The sequence below is a fragment of the Protopterus annectens genome, chromosome 3.part0, assembly GCF_019279795.1.
Source record: "Protopterus annectens isolate FY-2018-M chromosome 3.part0, PAN1.0, whole genome shotgun sequence".
NCBI lineage: Eukaryota > Metazoa > Chordata > Ceratodontiformes > Protopteridae > Protopterus > Protopterus annectens.
This window is the reverse complement of record NC_056731.1, coordinates 484,356,861-484,375,348: the sequence shown is the minus strand read 5'-3', so window position 1 is coordinate 484,375,348 and position 18,488 is coordinate 484,356,861. Positions and strand designations below refer to the sequence as shown.

Here is an 18,488-nt window from a genome sequence, read left to right as displayed (position 1 = left end):
AATATCAGGCCTCACTCCACAAGGGCCACGGCCACCACTACAGCCTTCCTACGAGGGGTGGCTACCAAGTACATTTTAGAAGCTGCTACTTGGAGCTCCATGCATACATTTGCCAAGCATTACAATCTACCTTTATACTCTAGATCCAGAGCAGGGTTTGCAACTGCAGTCCTGCAGGGGATCTTAACTACACCATCCTTTTCTTAGTACCTCCTCCCCCAGATTGGCTATGGTATTCTACCCATATGTTATGACTGCAGATGCATCCTTGAAGGACATAGTACAGTTCTGTACCTACCATAAATGTAGATGACCGATAGGTATGCATCTGCAGTCAGGATTACCCTCCCTCCTTCCCCTCTGTGGTATTCCTAGGGTACTTACCCCTCTTTTAGCTATCTGGGGGAATCTATTATGGTGTATTTGTTTGTTTATACATGTATATAATTTGCAAATGTTTGGAACTTTTCAGCATTTATCCAAATTTAGCCTTCCTAGAGGGCACCTGGCATCTGGGGCAAGAAAAACTGAGGAAAATGGTGTCGGCTGATGCTTTTATACCCCAGACGCTCTGACGTCGGGGAAAGTGCGACATCAGCCGAGGCCAGACCCAGACTTTGGAATCTGGCCGACCAAAGGGCTGCCTGAGGCAGGACAACCCATATGTTATGACTGCAGATGCATACCTATCGGACATCTACATTTATGGTAGGTACAAAACTGTACTTTTTCGCTGAACCTGTCAGCTAGGATGTTGGCAATGTCTGTGGGTTCGGTGTATTTTTTGTCATTTTGGACTAATTCTGAGCATATCTGGGAATTCCCACCCAGGTTCCTAACATAACTAAAGAAAGCCTTGTGATTATCCTTAGTGTCCTGTGCAATTTTTCTCTCAAAGCTGGCCTTAGACGATTTTATGAGTGCCCGTAGTTTTTTGCTAATACTGATCAGAGATGCCTTCCCTTTTTGGGATTTTACTCTATCATGTAGTAGCTTCCTCCTTCTATTGTATAGTTTGTTTATGGCTGGGGTCCACCAGACAGAACGTCTGCCTTTGGAGGATTGGGTCTTGGTTTTATTTGGGATTGCATGATCCATGCATTCCTGAAGGTGTTCAAAGAATGCGTTTATAAAGGATTCTGCAGTCTGGGTCATATTTTCCACAGGCGTGGGGGCTTTGAAGGATTCCACCTCTGTTTTGAGGAGTGTGAAATTTGCTTTAGAGAAGTTTTTCACTGTGGTTTTCTGGGCAGGGGGTGGGGTCGGGATGTGAATATCCAGTGAGATTAGTTTATGGTCTGATCTTACCAGTGAGGGATACACTTCTGGTCTGGAGCATAGAGTCCCCATGTTGGTGATGATCAGGTCCAGTATGTTTTCCCCTTTTGTGGGAGTGGTAACAAGTTGTTCCATAGCATTTGAGTTTATAAATTCTAGGAACCTTTGCTAGAGTAATGCTCCCAGTCTATGTTTGGGTAGTTGAAGTCGCCCAATATAATGGTGTTTGGAGAGACCTTCATATTTTCCAGTGTTCTCAGGAAGGCCGAGTGGAGTTCCTGGGTTTGGGAGGGTGGTCTATAGCAGGTTATAAACTGGAAGGCAGTTTTACCCACTGTTAGTTGCACATGGATAGTCTCTGATGCGTCGTGCTGTGCCACCAACCTGGAGGTGTGGGTATCTTTGGCGAATATTGATATCCCCCTCCTTTTGTGGTTTCGTCCAAGTTTTGGGGCCGAAAAGCATGGTATGAGGTATAACCTGGTAGTGCTGGGGTGCTCTTGGGAGCCTTGAACCAGGTTTCTGTTACTGCACAGATATCGATGTTCTCCATGCTAAGGAGAGTTTCGAGTGCATGCATCTTGAGGTTTAGACTTCTGGCATTGAGTAGCATTACTCTTAGTTTCTTATCCCTTGTGATACCTATGGAGGTGGGTTTGTCTTTTGAGCCTTGCCTAAAAAAGGCACTATGGGGGTAGCTAGAGCCTTTGCCAATATCCGAAAGCCCAGGGGTGATAGGTGCAAGCCGTCCCTAACGAAGCATCTTGGTTTGTCGAGCATGTCATCCCAGGCTGACAGGCATTGGATCCCCTTTGAATGACACCAATACTTAAGCCAGTTGTTGAAATTGATCATCTTGTCTTCATATTGTGGCATCATTCTTGGTGAGGATAAGATGCTACTCAAGGTCAGAGTCATACCGGCCTGGGCTACATGCTCAGAGAGCTCCTCTATGTCTCTTTTCATTTAGTCCAGGGAGGTACGTCTCAGGTCATTTACACCAGCATGGACAATGACTGAGTCATATTTGTACTTGCCTTGGAGTGACCTGAGTGCTTGTGTTAAGTGGCGGATCCTAGCGCCCGACAGGCAGCTCACCGTGACCTTCTCCTTGTTCAGCCTCAGAACACCAAGACAAAAACAGTCAACTTCCAGCTAGATATTGCTCAATGCAACACAAACTAATTACTTTAATTTGTGTATTATTTGATAAAGTGCAGATAAAAATCTACTTAACTCCACTCATGTAGGTCTCATTTGGCCAAAGCTCACAATTTAAACAGAAAACAATTCACTGTACCACTTAAGACAGAAACCGAATAACAATGAGGTAAACTACCCCCACTTATCGCTGGCTATGCAGGTTTTTTAACAAGCCTTAACTGAAAATACCACTTGTATAAGACCTACTGAAAAAACAGTCAACTTCCAGCTAGATATTGCTCAATGCAACACAAACAAATTACTTTAAATCATGTATTATTTGATAAAAGTGCAGATAGAAATCTACTTAACTCCACTCCATGATATGGGTTCCCATGTATGACAGCCAACAGTACTAGTCCTGAAAATAAAAATCAAGTCTAATTAGGGAAAATGTACACTAAGACTAAAACTGCTGTTTCGCGGAGAATTCCCTCTTATATGAGGTATAGTGTTCTCAGAGTTGCTTTATATATATATATATATATATATATATATATATATATATATATATATATATATATATATATATATAAATAATGTGTGGTGGAGGGGGAATTGTATCACCAGCTTCTACAAAAAATGCTTTCATTGTGGAATAGCAAGTTCTCCACTTGCTGTTACATTTGCAGAATTGCACTTCACTTTTGGAGTTTCCTCACTTGAATTACAGAGCCTCTAAATTCCTGTAGAACAACCTTTAAAATAATTACAGTGAAAGTACAAAGCCTTGAATATATTCTGGCTTTGAGTTTGTAAGTTTTGAGACCATACCCTTTATTGTAGAGTACAGCTGTCTTGGAGTTGGTGTATACAAGAGGTAAAGAAAAGTGCACCCCCTGCAGAGCATTTTGTTACCTTTGCAGTGGTTTTCAGAATTCACTGACTAATTATTACATTCTTTCCATAATTTTCCTCACATTTCTTACAATGCTGGTCTCCTCCTCCAAATAACAGTGCTTCAGTATATTGCAATGGCTTGGGACCTGGTATGAAATCATAAAAATCCCAGTACACCTTCTCACCAAAGTAAATAAAACCCTTATAAACAAGAAAAAACATGAAAAAAAAACAATATTGACAGTTAAAGAAACAACAAAGAAAAACAGCACATGAAAAAAGAAAGAACTAAAGAAGCAAAAAAGTATAAAAATGAAAAAAATGAAGATGAACTCACAAAAAGGTAGAACATATAATAAAAAAAGAAAAAAACAATACTGTGCACATGTGTTTCTAGCAGGATTGTTCAGTGTGCTATGATGGAGCAATTCAAAGACTGCTGTAGCAGTATGAGGCCTCAGTCTCCTGCAATAAATAGTTGTGCAACAGCACTGTGTGAGTAGTTGAGGGAAAGCTACAGTTTAACTGCACTAGCTGTTTGATTCAGAGAGATGCAAACAAGTGTCTAATGAGCTTTTGCTCCATGCAGCTTTGATGTGTCTCTGAATTGCTAGCCGGCTTCATAGCACTACCACCAATGGAACACAACGAAGCAGTATTAGTGCTGTCGAGATAACATTTCTGAATAACACATCCTGTATCTTGTTCTGAAAACTACCAGGAAAATACTAAAACTGCACTGACCTGTGCTGTGAAATAAATGAATTAATTGCCTAGAGACTGCTAAAGCTTATGTAATAAACTGCATACACTGTACTGTATAGAGGGCATGTAAATAAAGAATATTGCAGAAAGAACTATTAAAATAAAAATATTCACAGAAGCACACACTCCCTATAGAATACAAACCCAGCCCCAATACAATAAGTAGAAAGTACAGTTGTGTACTCTTACCATAAATGTAGATGTTTGAGTGTATTCACTGTTGCAGTGATTACATTTGGGTTATCTGCCTGCAGGTAGCCCTCAGCCGGCCTGAATATCAAAGCCTTGGATTCCTGCATCTGATGCTGTCCCTTCTTCCATGATGTCAGGTTGTCAGGGGTATAAAACATGCAGCCGACGCCATTACATCAGTTTTTCTTGCCCCAGATGTCAGGTGGCCCCACAATGGGAAGCAATTACATGATATGTTACACCTCCATCAAAAAGCAAATACACCAGAAAGCTTAAAAGAAGCAAAGGTAGAGCCAAGAGAAGTCAGGGGGCTGGAGGGAGGGTAACCAGGACTGCAACAGTGAATACACTCGAACATCTACATTTATGGTAAGTGTACACAATTGTACTGTGTTCTTCATGTTTCACTATTGCAGTCATTACATTTGGGTTGATTCCCAAAGCTAAGGAAGGGAGGAGGAAGTTAGAGAGCATTAGGGCCAGCTATTAAGCCCTGCAAAACTGCAGTGGCAAAATCAGCTCTGGATTTAGAAAAAATAGGCATGTGGTAGTGCTTGGTGAAAGTATGTACAGAGCTCCAGGTAGCAGCTTCTAGGATGTCCCTGGTAGGGACCCCTCTGAAAAAGGCTGTAGAAGTAGATGCAGCCCTGGTGGACTGTGATCTTATCCCCTGTGGGGTAGGTTTTCCATGGTGCTTATAGCAGAAATGAATGCAATGGGCTAGCCATTTAGAAATGGTTTGCTTTGAAATGGCCTTCCCCTCTGCCTCTGCAGCTGTTAAGATTTTCTGAGAGGCTTAGTCCTGTCCAAATAAAATCTAAGTTGTCTGTGCACGTCCAAAGAGTTCAGAATTCGTTCTCCTTTGTTTTTTGGATTCGGGAAAAAGGTAGGTAAATGAATGGACTGATTAAAGGCCACACTAGACACCATCTTGGGCATAAAGGAAAGATTGGTCCTGAGGGAAACCCTGTCTGCATGGAAGATAATGAAGGGCTCCACTGCCATGAGGGCCTGTAATTCAGACACTTCTCTTGCTGAAGCGATGGCTAGAAGGAAGGCTGTTTTCCAAAAAAAGGAATTTCAGTTCTGCAGTTGCAGCTGGTTCAAATGGAGGGAGAGTGAGCTTTTCCAATACAAAGTTAAGGTCCCGGGCTGGAGTGTAGGGGCTCGCCTGAGGGGGGGGGGTCTTAAATTTTTAGCCCGTCTGAGGAATTGCTTTAACAGGGGGTGGTTCAATATTATAATGTGCTGAAATTGCAGAGGCATGGATTTTAATTGACGAGAAGGATAGGCCCCTGTGGTGCATTTCTGTTAAGTACTGAAGAATATGAGGTAAACTGGACACCATAGTGACCATACCCTGGGTCTGGCTCCAGGAACAGTATCTTTTCCACTTTTCAGCATAGGATTTTCTAGTACTAGGTCTCCTTGCTTCCAGAATGACATCTAGCACCTGCTTACTGAGGGATGCTTTTGGAGAGCTCAAGGAATTAGCCAGGCTGCAAGGTTCAAGGTTTGAAGCTGAGGGTGCAGAATCTGGCCCGCCTTCTGGGACAGCAGGGAAGGTGTCTGAGGTAGGTGCCATGGATCCAGCAGTATCATGCTGCGCAAGAGAGGGTACCAGTGCTGGTGAAGCCAGTCTGGTACAATAAGTATTGTCCTTGGTTTGTCCTGTTTGATCTTTAGCAGAACCTTCGAGAGGAGAGGCAGAGGAGGAAAGGCATAAACTGAGAGGCTTTCCCAGGTAAAGGACAGGGCATCCACTTTCCAAGCTTGACTGTGGGGAGTCCTTGTGCAGAATTTGTCCAATTGGTAGTTCTGGGGGGAGGCAAATAGGTCTATCTCTGGAGTCCCCCATTTGTTCCTGAAGAGGTTGAATATTTTTAGTTCCAGTTTCCATTCGTGTGGGTCCATGAGATTTCTGCTTAGGTCATCTGCCAGTGAATTTAGCTTGCCTGGCAGGAACTGAGCTTGTAGGTGCACTTGGTAGCTCAAGGCTGTGTTCCACAGAGCCATGGCTAGTCTGCAGAGAGGGTACGAGTGGGTGGTGCTGTCTTTACCAATAATTGTCCTGGAAGGATGTGGTCCTTGAAGGCTCTCAGCAAATTCTATACAGCTAACATTTCTTTTTGGTTGATATGCAGGTGCATCTGACACTAGTTCCATTTGCACTGCCCTGCCAAGTGAGCCCCCCATGCATAGTCTGATGTGTCTGTTGTTAGGGTTTGGGCAGCAGGGGGTAGATTGAAAGGGAGCCCCTTGTTGAGGTGGCAGGCCTCTGCCTACCAAAGGAACTCTGTCTTCATACAAGGAATGATAGGAATCATTGATTCCAGGTCCTGAGAATGTTGACATCATAGGCTTTTTAGATACCACTGTAGCTTCCTCATATGCAGTCTTGCATATGGAATTAGTAGAATGCAAGAGGCCATGAACCCTAGGGCTTGCAAAATTTTCCTTGCAGATAGCTGGGTCTTTGTAGCCAGTAGTTTGAAGTAGGCTGTCAAATAAACTTGTTTCTCTGACGTGAGGTAAGCCATCTGGGAAGTTGTGTTCAAGCTTGCTCCCAGGAATACAATCTGTTGGCAGGGTACTAGATGAGATTTCTTTTTGTTTATGGTGTACCCCAGCAAGGTTAGAAGTTTCTTTACGAATGCCAGATATTTTAATAGCAAGTCCTGGCTTTCTGCCTGAATCAGACAGTCGTCCAGGTATGGGTATATTTGAATATTTCTCTGCCTGCAAAATGCAATGGCTGGAGCTAGAGACTTTGTGAATACCCTGGGCACAGTAGATAAGCTAGCACTTTGTGAATACCCTGGGCGCAGTAGATAAGCTAGGCACTTTGTGAATACCATGGGCGCAGTAGATAAGCTAAAGGGGAGTGCAGGTATTTCCTGCAAGATTCCCTTATTGGAATGTGCAGGTAAGCTTCCTTTACGTCTAAGGGTGCCAACCAGGCATCTTTGCCTAGCATAGGAAGCAGCTGTTGAAGTGTTAGCATTTTGAATTTTGGGATTACCAAAAAGGTGTTTAGAAAAGAAAGGTCCAGGATAGGACGCCAGGAGCTGTCTTTTCTGGGTACCAGGAAAAGTCTTGAATAAAAACCTTGTCCCCTTTCTTCTGCTGGGACAGGTTGAATAGCCCTGATACTTAGAAGAGAGAGAACCTACTGTTGAGCCTCTGCCCACTGATTTGGGGGTAGGTCTGGCCAACCGTTTGGGGTTGGTAGAGTGTGGAAGTGGAATCTGTATCCTTGGAAAACTATATTTAAAACCCATTTTTTCTGGGTAATGTGTTCCCAGTTTTTTGCATGCAGGGCGAGCTTTCCTCCTAAGGGAGCAGTCAGTTGAGCAGGGCTTGGAAGTTTTAAGGTTAAGTCATTGTGACATTTTTCCATAGGTGGATGTCTTAATACTTCCTGCTTTGGAAGTGGGAGCCCCCCACTGCTTAGGCCTGTGTGTAGCCTGAGACTTTAACCTAGGTGGTCTGCTGTTCCTGGGTTTGGACTGAGAAGGCCTGGAAGAGACTGGAAAGGACCAATTCTTAGAAGGCCAATGCCTACTAAATCTGGGAGGCTGTACTTGCAGGAAATCTTTAACAGTTTGCATAGATTTACCTTTTTCTCCTTCTTTTTAAGGACGACTTCTGCTTTGTTGCCAAACAGGCAGTCTTGTTTTAAGGGAGCATCCAGTAATTTAGCTTTAACATGATCTGGCAAGTTTTTCTCCTTAAGCCAAGCATGCCTTCTAAGTACAGACCCAGTGACAGCAGCCCTGCAAGATGCTTCTAAAGAGTCAAAACCACATTGCAAAGTATGTTTACCAACTTGTTCAGCAGAATGCATGAAATCCTGTAATTCTTTATGTTCAGTACAGTCAGGAATCAACATCATTTTCTGTTTAAGTAGTCCCATAATATCCTGCTGATACTTTAACATATGAAACTGGCAATTTAAGGCCCTAATGGCCAAAGTAGCAGAAGTGTATACCTTCTTACCCCCATCTGTCCAAGACCCTAGAATCTCTATTAGAGGGGGTAGGGTTTTTAGCAGCAGTAGCCTTAATGCCCTTTGGTCCTTGTGAAATGGTCTCTGGATCCGCAGTAGGATTCTTGAAGAGGAACTTGTCAGAGTCAGGTACTCTGTAATACCCATCAGGTTTTCTGGGAGCTGAAGGTAAAGTGTTTGGGGCCAGGCTAGATTCCAAGAAGGCATCATCGACTGTGTCCAGAACAGGAGGGATAGCTAAAGGCCTGTGTTGAGGGAGGAGTAAGAATTCCCTAAGCCTCTTTTTGGAGTCAGAGTAATCCTGGCTTTCCCAGTGGAAATGCTCCTTAAGAGTGTGCAAGGTTTCACCAAAAGAAAAATCTTCTGGAGAGGAAGCAGAGGGAATGGAATCATCTGCATAAGAATCCTCATAGGTAGATAAGGGGAAATCCTGGTGATCAGAAGAAACAGAAATTTCATAATCCTGATTAGAAGAATCGGAAGGAAAATCAGTTCTAGGGTCTCTTAAGAGAGGGAAGGCTTGCTTCCCCTAATTAAAGTAATAAGGTCTTCAGCCATTCTAAGCATTTGTTTTTTAGGCATATGGGCCTGACCATGCGGTTTGGACGTCGGTTTTCTCAGCGTGGATCGAGTTTTAGACCTGGGTGAAGAAGATGGTGTCTGTTTAAAATGCAAATCTGTAGGCCTTAATACACCCTCAGAAGCCAGTGCCTGCACAGCGGCTCCAGACTCATCCAAGGTAGAGACATCCACAGGTTCCATAGTCGAAGAAGCATCTCGCAGCATACCGGACACCAAATGGGTCTCAGTAGAGGCCTGCGAATCTGAAGTAGCGGGTATCAGGGGCTGCAAAAGCACCTCACTGAGTACCGGCGAACTGGTGACTAGCTTAATGGAAGCGTTGTCTGCAGTTTTGGACCTATGCGGTCTGTCTCTGTCTTTATCCTTATGTGTTTTTTTTTGGAATATCGGTAGTCGGATGGCTTACCAAAGCCATTTCTGGATAGTTAAACCGAGTACCAAAATAATTTGCTGCGAAAATAGACCAATGAATAGTTTGGGGGTTGAATAAGGCATAAAACCGACAGCGAGGGATGTCGTGGGCTGGGCTTAAGCAAGGAATGCAGTATGAATGAAAATCTTTGAGGTATTTGCTTTCCACAGGTAAGACAATTGTTAACTTTTACTGACATTGGTTAAGAGCAAGAAAAAGGATCCCCAACAGGGTACTTAGCTTTTTTCAAAGACTTCGGTTCTGAAACTCAAAATGAAAATTTCAGGCGTCTGCCGACCGGCACCTGTGAACTGCTTCTGCTTTGGGTACCGCGTGGCAAGAAAGACTGATGTAATGGCATCTGCTGCATGTTTTATACCCCTGACGACCTGATGTCATGGAAGAAGAGACAGTATCTGACGCAGGAATCCAAGATTCTGGCTGAGCGCTACCTACAGACAAATAACCCAAATGTAATGACTGCAACAGTGAAACACGAAGAACATCAAAGCATGCCCAAGATAAGAATGTACACAGCCATGCTGCTCAGTTTAAAAGTCAAATCACACCACAAAACCATCAGTAACCACAGCATACACAATCCCCATTAACAAACCCACACATGAAATAGCACAAGTCAATAATATACCTCAAAGCATGAAACATTCTCATAAGTAAATATGATACAAACACTCACATAATACCATGGTAGAGGACCACCCATAATCAGCCATAAAAATACTTAATACTTAACCAAAAATCACAACAGCAGTGAGCAGTAATCATAAATCCTTGTGCAGACATGTCAACCTAAAAATACATTAAAAAAATAAAAGTATAGATTTGTACATACTTGCACCTTTGCTAGCATACATAAACATAAAGAGAAATAAAGCAAGAAAATAAACTAATACAAAGTTTATTTACACTAACTACTACAAACATAGTCATACCATAATGTCCAAATATTAGGCATCCTTCAATCCCAAAGCATCATGGGTTTTGTGCCTCTGTTGGACAGATTCAAGCAGTGTCTTTTGTAGCTGTGAAATCCAATCCAGGAGTGGCAGTGTTTTCCACAATCTGATCAACAATAGGCAGATTTCAGTCTGGTATTATGACTATGGATCTTCCTGAGGGTTCTCTCATCTTCTGCTCTCCATACCAAGGTGGTTTCATACATAGTGAGAGCTTCCTTCACTTCCTGTTTCTAGACATACTTGTTTGAGGTGAGAGAATACCAAGTGTTCACACTGATGGAGAGAGCATTAAGGTCATACTTGCATATGACCTTGTAAGCGCCATTTGGGTCACACTTGTGGCGTCTTTCCAGACTCCAGCTCTCCTAAAAGGGAGGTCTTTTGATATTCTGCCATCCATCATGCTTGGGACATGACCCAACCAGTGCATACGTCTCTGTTTCAGGAGGGTGAACATGGAGGTGGATCTCATCCTGTCAAGCAGTGTGCTGTTGGGGATCTTGTCCTGCCATAAGATACCAAGTATGTGCCTAAGGCAAGGCGTATGGAATACATTGAGCCGCTGCTCCTGTTGTGAGTCCATGTCTCAATGACAAACAGTAATGTGCTCAAAATACAGGCTGTGTAAACCTGCACCTTGGTGTGCACAGTGAGCTTATTATTAGCCCATTAAACCTGCACCGTGGTGTGCACAGTGAGCTTATTATTAGCCCATTAAACCTGCACCTTGGTGTGCACAGTGAGCTTATTATTAGCCCATTAAACCTGCACCGTGGTGTGCACAGTGAGCTTATTATTAGCCCATTAAACCTGCACCTTGGTGTGCACAGCGAGCTTATTATTAGCCCATTAAACCTGCACCTTGGTGTGCACAGTGAGCTTATTATTAGCCCATTAAACCTGCACCTTGGTGTGCACAGTGAGCTTATTATTAGCCCATTAAACCTGCACCGTGGTGTGCACAGTGAGCTTATTATTAGCCCATTAAACCTGCACCTTGGTGTGCACAGTGAGCTTATTATTAGCCCATTAAACCTGCACCTTGGTGTGCACAGTGAGCTTATTATTAGCCCAGACTCTCCATCGGCTTGGAAAATGTGGCTTTCCGATGCTCTTGTTGATTTCACTATCAAGTGACAAGTTGTCAGAGATTACAGTGCCTAGATACACGAACTATGACCTTCAGCTCATAGTTGCTCACCCTGATTGATGACTTATTTCCCACATTCTGACCCATCACCTGGGTCTTCTTTAAAGTGATTGTGTGGCCAAATTCCATACATGCATCTGCAAAGTGAGTCATGAGTGACTGAAGTTCCTGCTGAGTGTGAGCAGCAATAGTTGCATCACCAATGAACAAGAATTCCCTTACACTCTTCCTTAGTACCCTGGTCTTCAATCTAAGCCTCAGCAGTTTGAAGAGGTTGCCATGCATTCTGGTTCAGGGAAAGGCACCATCTGTAGCAGTTCCGAAAGAAAATTTCAGCAGAACTAAAAAGAATATACCAAACAATGTCGGAGACAGTACACACCTCTGCTTCACTCCACTGAGAATCTTGATAGGTTCAGATATGGATCTGTCATATATGACGGTCTCCTATGCTAAGCAGTTTTGGAGAACAGCAGAATTGCAAACGGACCTTTCCTTGATAAGTCAAATGCCTTGTTCAGATCAATGAAGATATAGCATACAGAGGTTTGTTGTGCCCTCTGCATTAGTTGCCTAATATCCAGAGTAGACCATTCATGTTTCAACCCACACTAAGGCTGGAGGTGTAAACTTTCAACATGAATGTGGAGCCTCTTCAGGACAATACATGCAAACAGCTTCCCTTTGGTACAGAGAAGGGAGATGCCATGATGGTTTTTACAATCACTTTTGTCACCCTTATTCTTATAGATAATAACTGTTAACATTCCTCATATCTTGTGGTACACCAAAACAGCATTGACAAAGTATTGCATGCAGCACTAAGATTATGGTACTGTTGGCACATTTAAGGATTTCTAAGTGAATACCATCTTTCTCTGGGGATTTTCCAGAAGAGAGTGCTTTTAGCATATTGTTGCATTCCTCCGTGGTGGGCTCTGCATCAAGTCATAGTTGGCACAGGCTCTATGGCATTCAGGGCTCTCTCAGTAACTATGGTCTCTCTGGCATACAGCTGTGAGTAGTTTTCAAACCAGCATTCCATATGCTTGGTTCTGTCCTTCAACACCTTGCCTGTGGCCAACTTAAGTGGGGTGATCTTCCTATTTGATGGACTTATGGCTTGCTTGACTCCATCATACTTTCCTCACATGTTATCAATGGCCAATGCCTTCAGAATCTTGAAGCAAAGTTTTAGCCAGTTAATAATTTGCACACCACCAAGCTACCTGCTACACTTGACTCCGAGCACACCAGAGTGCCTGCAGGTTCTCCTCATTGGGCAAGAACCTGTATGCAGCCAGTACCCATCACTTCTCAATCAAGGGTGTCAGCACATCACTATGGGCTTCAAACCAATCAGCACACTTGACTATCTTCTTCCCAAAGATAGATATTGTAGTGTTATAGATAGCATCCCATAGTTTTTCCCATCTCTTGCTGGTGTCAGCACCATTTGGTCAGGGCAAGCCCTCTCCAAGTGCTTGAACAAACTTGCATACTTTTGGCCAGCCTGTGTGGGAAAATTTGAAACAAAAAAGATGAATGAAAATGGACAGTCTCCTGAACTTTTGTTTCCAATATGACCTCTGCATAACCAGCACCTTCTTCAGTGTCAAGCCCTAGCACAGTCTTGTGGTGACGCCCACGATCGAAACATTGGCACCAGTTTGACCATGTCCTCACCAAACGCAACAGTTTAGGTAGTGTCAGGGTAACACACATTTACCACAGTGCAGATTGTGATACCCACCACTTGCTGGTGAACATCCAGCAGTGAATGTTCTTTCACTCTGAAAAGGACAGGAGGCCACACATTGATATAGGCAAGACTTGTGACCCTTCAAAAGTATGTAAGTTTGTTGAAGCACTTGAATGCCCAAATAAAACAAAGCAGTTCATAAAATAAAGCATGACACCCACAAAACAGATTTATATCCACACACTTACCTTCTGAAGAAATACATAAAAACTCTATCACCAGGAATAAATAAACAACAAAAAAGCTAACATTACAAATGTAAAGAAAATATCAAAAATTGAGAACAAAACAAAACTAAAGTGCAGTTCTAGACAGACGCTTCCTTTGAGTACAAGCTGCAGAAGGCACTTCCAAAGACTGTCATAAATCTCAGACTTGCACTGCCAATCACAAGTGTCCTAAACTCAGTAAGACCCCCAACCCAGCTTCAACCTTAAAAAAAACTGACCCATTGGAAAAAGATGGTACAAAGTTAAACAAAACCTACCTATAAAATAAAAACTTGAAAAATAAAAATACCATAACTTAACAAAGCCTTAAAGGCATATTAACTTCTATAGTGGTGGTCTACATCTTCAAGACACTATAAGCATGCCACAGTAAAAAAAAAACCACTAAATGAAAATAAAAAACTTAACAATGAATAATGAAAATAATACAGTAGCCTAACTCATTCAAACCTGAAACACCTTTTTTGTTTACCTCCAGTTAACTTTCACAGCTCCTTATATTGTCCAGATTTTTCTTTTGTCTGTTTTTTTTAACTAAGTGACTTACCAGCTTATAATACAGAGAATTAGTAAGAACAAGGATTTATTAATAAAATTACACTAAGATTGTTAATCTAGGATGTCCTTCAGTAGAAACACCTAGGTTATCTTATGCTTTTTAACTTTTTTTTTTTTTCAGAAAATTTGGAATGCAAGGATGTGTGCAGGCGATAAGAGGTGCAACATTCTACACCACATTGATGTTAATGAGATAATGTTATAGGACTCCTATCAATCACAAAACCTAATTATTACACTAATTAGTATACAGACCCCCAAAAAGTTGTATAATGCCACATTTCATGAAAATTAGTGTATTCCAGTATTGTAAAAGAGCTATGTAAAAAATGTCCTTAAATGAAACTTTTTGGGGGTTCTGGAGTGTTATGAATGAAATATCTGGTACAGGGGTATGGAAACACATTTCATGAGTTGTGGGCTTCCACTCAACATAAAATCCATTCCCAAAATCTAGAGTTCCAGATAATTCATTTATTGTACCTCGGACTCTATATGGTCTGTGTACCAGTATATGTGTCTGTTTATCCTATAATCGATTCCAGAAAAAGAATGTGATAAAAACACATATCTGGTAGATAGTTTTCCTACACTTTAACATATTTTACTTATGCTTTTTTGCCTGTCATCAAACCTACTAAAACTCTAAACTTAACATAAGTATGCTATTTGCTAAGAAGAAGTATAAATGTTTATACAGTTTACACCAGTCAGACAGATGCCACCAAACAGTACTCGTCAATTTAAACCAACCCCCATAACTCAAAAGTTCTAAATAAAATAAAAATAGTGAAATATGAACCTGATCTGTACCCTCTGTTCTTTTATTCAGCAACCTTTCATTTCTCTGAAACTTCAGTAAAACAGGCAAAGTCCCTACTTTTCAAACTCAACAATTCAGGATCTAAATCCAACAGTCTTCATTCCCCCTTCCTAAGGCTTGTAGCTGAAAAAAAAAATCACAACTCCTTACTCATATCTTTAACCTCTCTCACCTCAGGTGCTGTCCCACCAGCATTCAAACATGCAATTATAATGCCTGTACCTAAAGTCACTTCTCCGAAGTACTATAGCCTGATTTCTACCCTGTGCCCTTTTACCTAAATCTTTGAAAAACTTTCATACAAACAATTACTTAAGCACTTTAATAACTATGGCCTGTTTATGCAATGTGCAGTATGGCTTTCACAATGCCTTCAGTACCCTTCCTGCCCTGGTAATGGCCACTGATACCATTTATTGCAACCTGAATGAGGGACTTTTTACTCCAGGTCTCTGTTGATATGACAAGGGCTTGAGAAATGGTCAACCATACCCTTCTTAACAAATAACAACTGAACTTTGGAGATAACACTGTCTGCTGTGCTGGTTTTGCAGCTGTCTAAAAGACAGAACCTTCTAAGTCCCTAGTAAAGTCTCATCCTCTACTGTTGGTAAACTTAGTTACAGGTGTACCACAAGGGTCCATGTTAGGTTCTCTTCATTTAATGAGTTCCCCCTAGAATTACCACATCTTAAATTAATATGTGCAGAGATCTGCTGCTCCTGCAATCCAGTACTATCCATTCTGACCTGCAGACCAAGATACAGAACAATTTCTCTCAGTTATGCACCTGCTCCATTAATAATAAACCATTAATTTACCCTAAAAAAAATGTCATGGTCTTTGCCTCAGTCAAAAAATTACCCACTGTTCCTCCTGTTGTCTAACACTACCAGAGCAGGTCTTTTACTTTTGATTCCCCTAGCCCTTTCTCTTTTCATATACTTTGACATTAGTCCCTGCTAGGGAAGGCAGTCTCTAATTTGTAGTCCAAACTACTTCTTGCCATCATCCCACTCTGTTACCTTTCCCTCTGTACTTATTTGCTCCCAGTACCTTTGCCATTTTTCTCCAGTAAATTCCTCTTGCCTATTTTGTGTACCCCTACTTCCAGTCATCCCTATTGGCAAAATCTCTTTTCTCTTTTCCAATGTTGGCTTAGATCTTGGAATACTTCCTACAACTTTATGAATATAATATTGTTATATATAATATAATTATGAACGTACTGTGTGTATGGTTATTTTCCTTAAAGGTCTGTATCCAGAATCCCGCTTTCTCATTTCTTGAATCCCTGCTTCATCATCATCCCTTTCCACTTTGAATTATAACGGTCTGCTTTTGTTATGTATATGAGTTTTAACTGTGTAGCTGTAAAATATCCCTTCCAGTCAGGTAATCCTAAACCACCTTGTTCTGTTGGGAAGATCAGTTTGTCCTCTCTCAGATAAATTCCATCATCTCTTTATTAATTATTGTCCAACTTCTCCTGTGTTTGATAAAAAATACACCTGACCTGTATATAAAAGTAAAGGGACAAAAATATTTTCACTGCTAGTATCTTACTATCCGTATCCATAAACAAGAACTTCCAGTTTCTCATTTTCTGTATTAAATTTGATTTAGTTTCTTCCAACGTAACCTTAGCAGCCATAACTGAAGTCTTTTAATCCATGTCCCTAAATACTTCATCTTATTGCATCCCATAAATGTGGTATCATCATTAATTTTATATCCTGAAGACTTTTATCTCAAACTGTTCCACAACACGGATGTTTTTTTCTGTATTTATCTAGTACAAAATGTCATCTGCAAATCAAACCAACTTTTCTTGATTATCCTTGAGTTTCTGAGTCCTTTATTTTCTATGCCAATGGCTCTAAATATAAAGCAAACAACAAAGGGGAACAATGCTGACTGGTTCCTCTTTTCCAATACAACTTATCAGAGTGGAACCCTCACACTTTAATTCATGTCTCCAGTTTGTCATATATCCTTCTAAATTAACCTTTTTATTATTGTATTAGGGAATGCAAATGGTTTGATTACCCTGCTTGTGAAATCCCAGCTTACTCTTTCAAATGCTTTCTTTGCATCAAGACTACCTACAACAGCAGTATTTTCTTACATTCGGTTTCCCAATGGATTATCATCATTCTATTCATGTTGTCAAATGTTTGTCTCCACTCCAGAAAACCACATTGATTCATATCTAACAGTTTTGGGTGTCTAGGTACCTAGGTATTGCTGTCACCTGTTCTTTCATTTAAGTGAAAGTAAGTCTGTGAACAGTTCAACACTGCACCTTAGTTTTTCCTGCTTAATATTGGTTATGATGATCTTGTCTGTTACAGGTATAATCCGTGACGATGATGGAAGATATGATTTAAACCATCCCACACTGTTTATCTTTGGTGAAAAGGACACTGTCATTCCTCTTGATCAGGTAAGCCTCATATTCAGCCTTTTACATCATCTTGTTACAAAATATGCTTACATCATAAATTCACGTTCTACTAGTAAATGCCTCATGAGCACCTCATAAGTATGGAAACCACAGATAACCATTTAGCATCAGGATACTTACTGTCTGACTACAGGTAGTTCAAAACATTACATTGGGTATTACATTTGCATTGTACTAAACCAGATGATACTTTGTAGAATGACTCACAGACCAAACGAATGTGAATCTCTATAGTTCACAAAACCATATAATTTTTGTATTGTCTGCATTAATACTTTAAGAAACAAAATGTATTTGCCAGAAGTAAAATCATAAACTTTTCTTGTTTTCTTAAGCTAAAATGTCATTTCAGCTGACAAAAACAAGTAGTTTAAATGAAGGCAGCGGCTGATACCTTCCAGGTTTGGAATTAGTTTTTATGATGCATTTATCCTACCTCTGTACAGAAGTACCACCACTTGCATTGCTGACGGAACTCTAAAGCATAATTTATTAGTATAAGATTCATCGGTACATGGGTACGATTCTCAAGCTTACTACCTGCTGGCCTACAAGAAGTTTGATTACTGTAAGCCTATAGCTATACTTTCTACTTCCCATAGATCAAATCTTTTTAAAGGAAGCCAATGATAGTGTTCTGATTATAAGGAGAAACTTTGCCCATAATCTTGGAAGGCATTGTATAACGTACCTCACTTTTTTTTCCTTGTTACCTACTTTTAGTATTAATTTCCCTGATAATAGTGTTAACTTCCACATTGAAGTGTTCTAAGTATAGACTTTCAGACAGAACCAGATCAAACATGGACTTGAAAAGCAGGCAGAAATCAACTTGTTTGAAGCTTTTTTGAACATTATAACTTTTCCAGTCTTTTGATTTTTCTAGTAAGGAATTATTGTACCTTTTCTGGTTGTTTCAGTGGCTTTTTTAAAGGTTATAGAATGAAGCATTGTATTCAATAAGTGGTTGCATCAATGAGGTAGTAAGTCATACATTGATCTCCCTGAAATGATTAGACATGCTCTTTAGAATTAGAATGGCTAAATAAAATGCCTTTCTAACAGATTATATGCCACTGTCCATAGATCTTTAATGATTTGGATTATTTGACCATTTATTTTATTCTGTGTATAATCTATAATTTTCTTTACTTTACTACAATTACTGACATCATGGACAGCCTTAAAGAACTTCACTATATTTTGTTTTCTTATATTAAACAAGAAACATCTTTAT

The 18,488-nt window shown here is 40.8% G+C and overlaps 1 protein-coding gene across 4 annotated transcripts in view; it reads left to right on the top strand.

Moving 5' to 3' along the window:
- The window catches only part of CMBL (carboxymethylenebutenolidase homolog), a 525,809-nt gene that overhangs the window by 369,663 nt on the left and 137,658 nt on the right, over positions 1 to 18,488 (top strand). For all 4 annotated transcript variants that reach the window (XM_044064911.1, XM_044064909.1, XM_044064912.1 and 1 more), the window contains exon 5: positions 17,139 to 17,230. In XM_044064911.1, the coding sequence (XP_043920846.1) occupies positions 17,139 to 17,230 (92 nt within the window). The remainder of the gene's footprint in view (positions 1 to 17,138; positions 17,231 to 18,488) is intronic.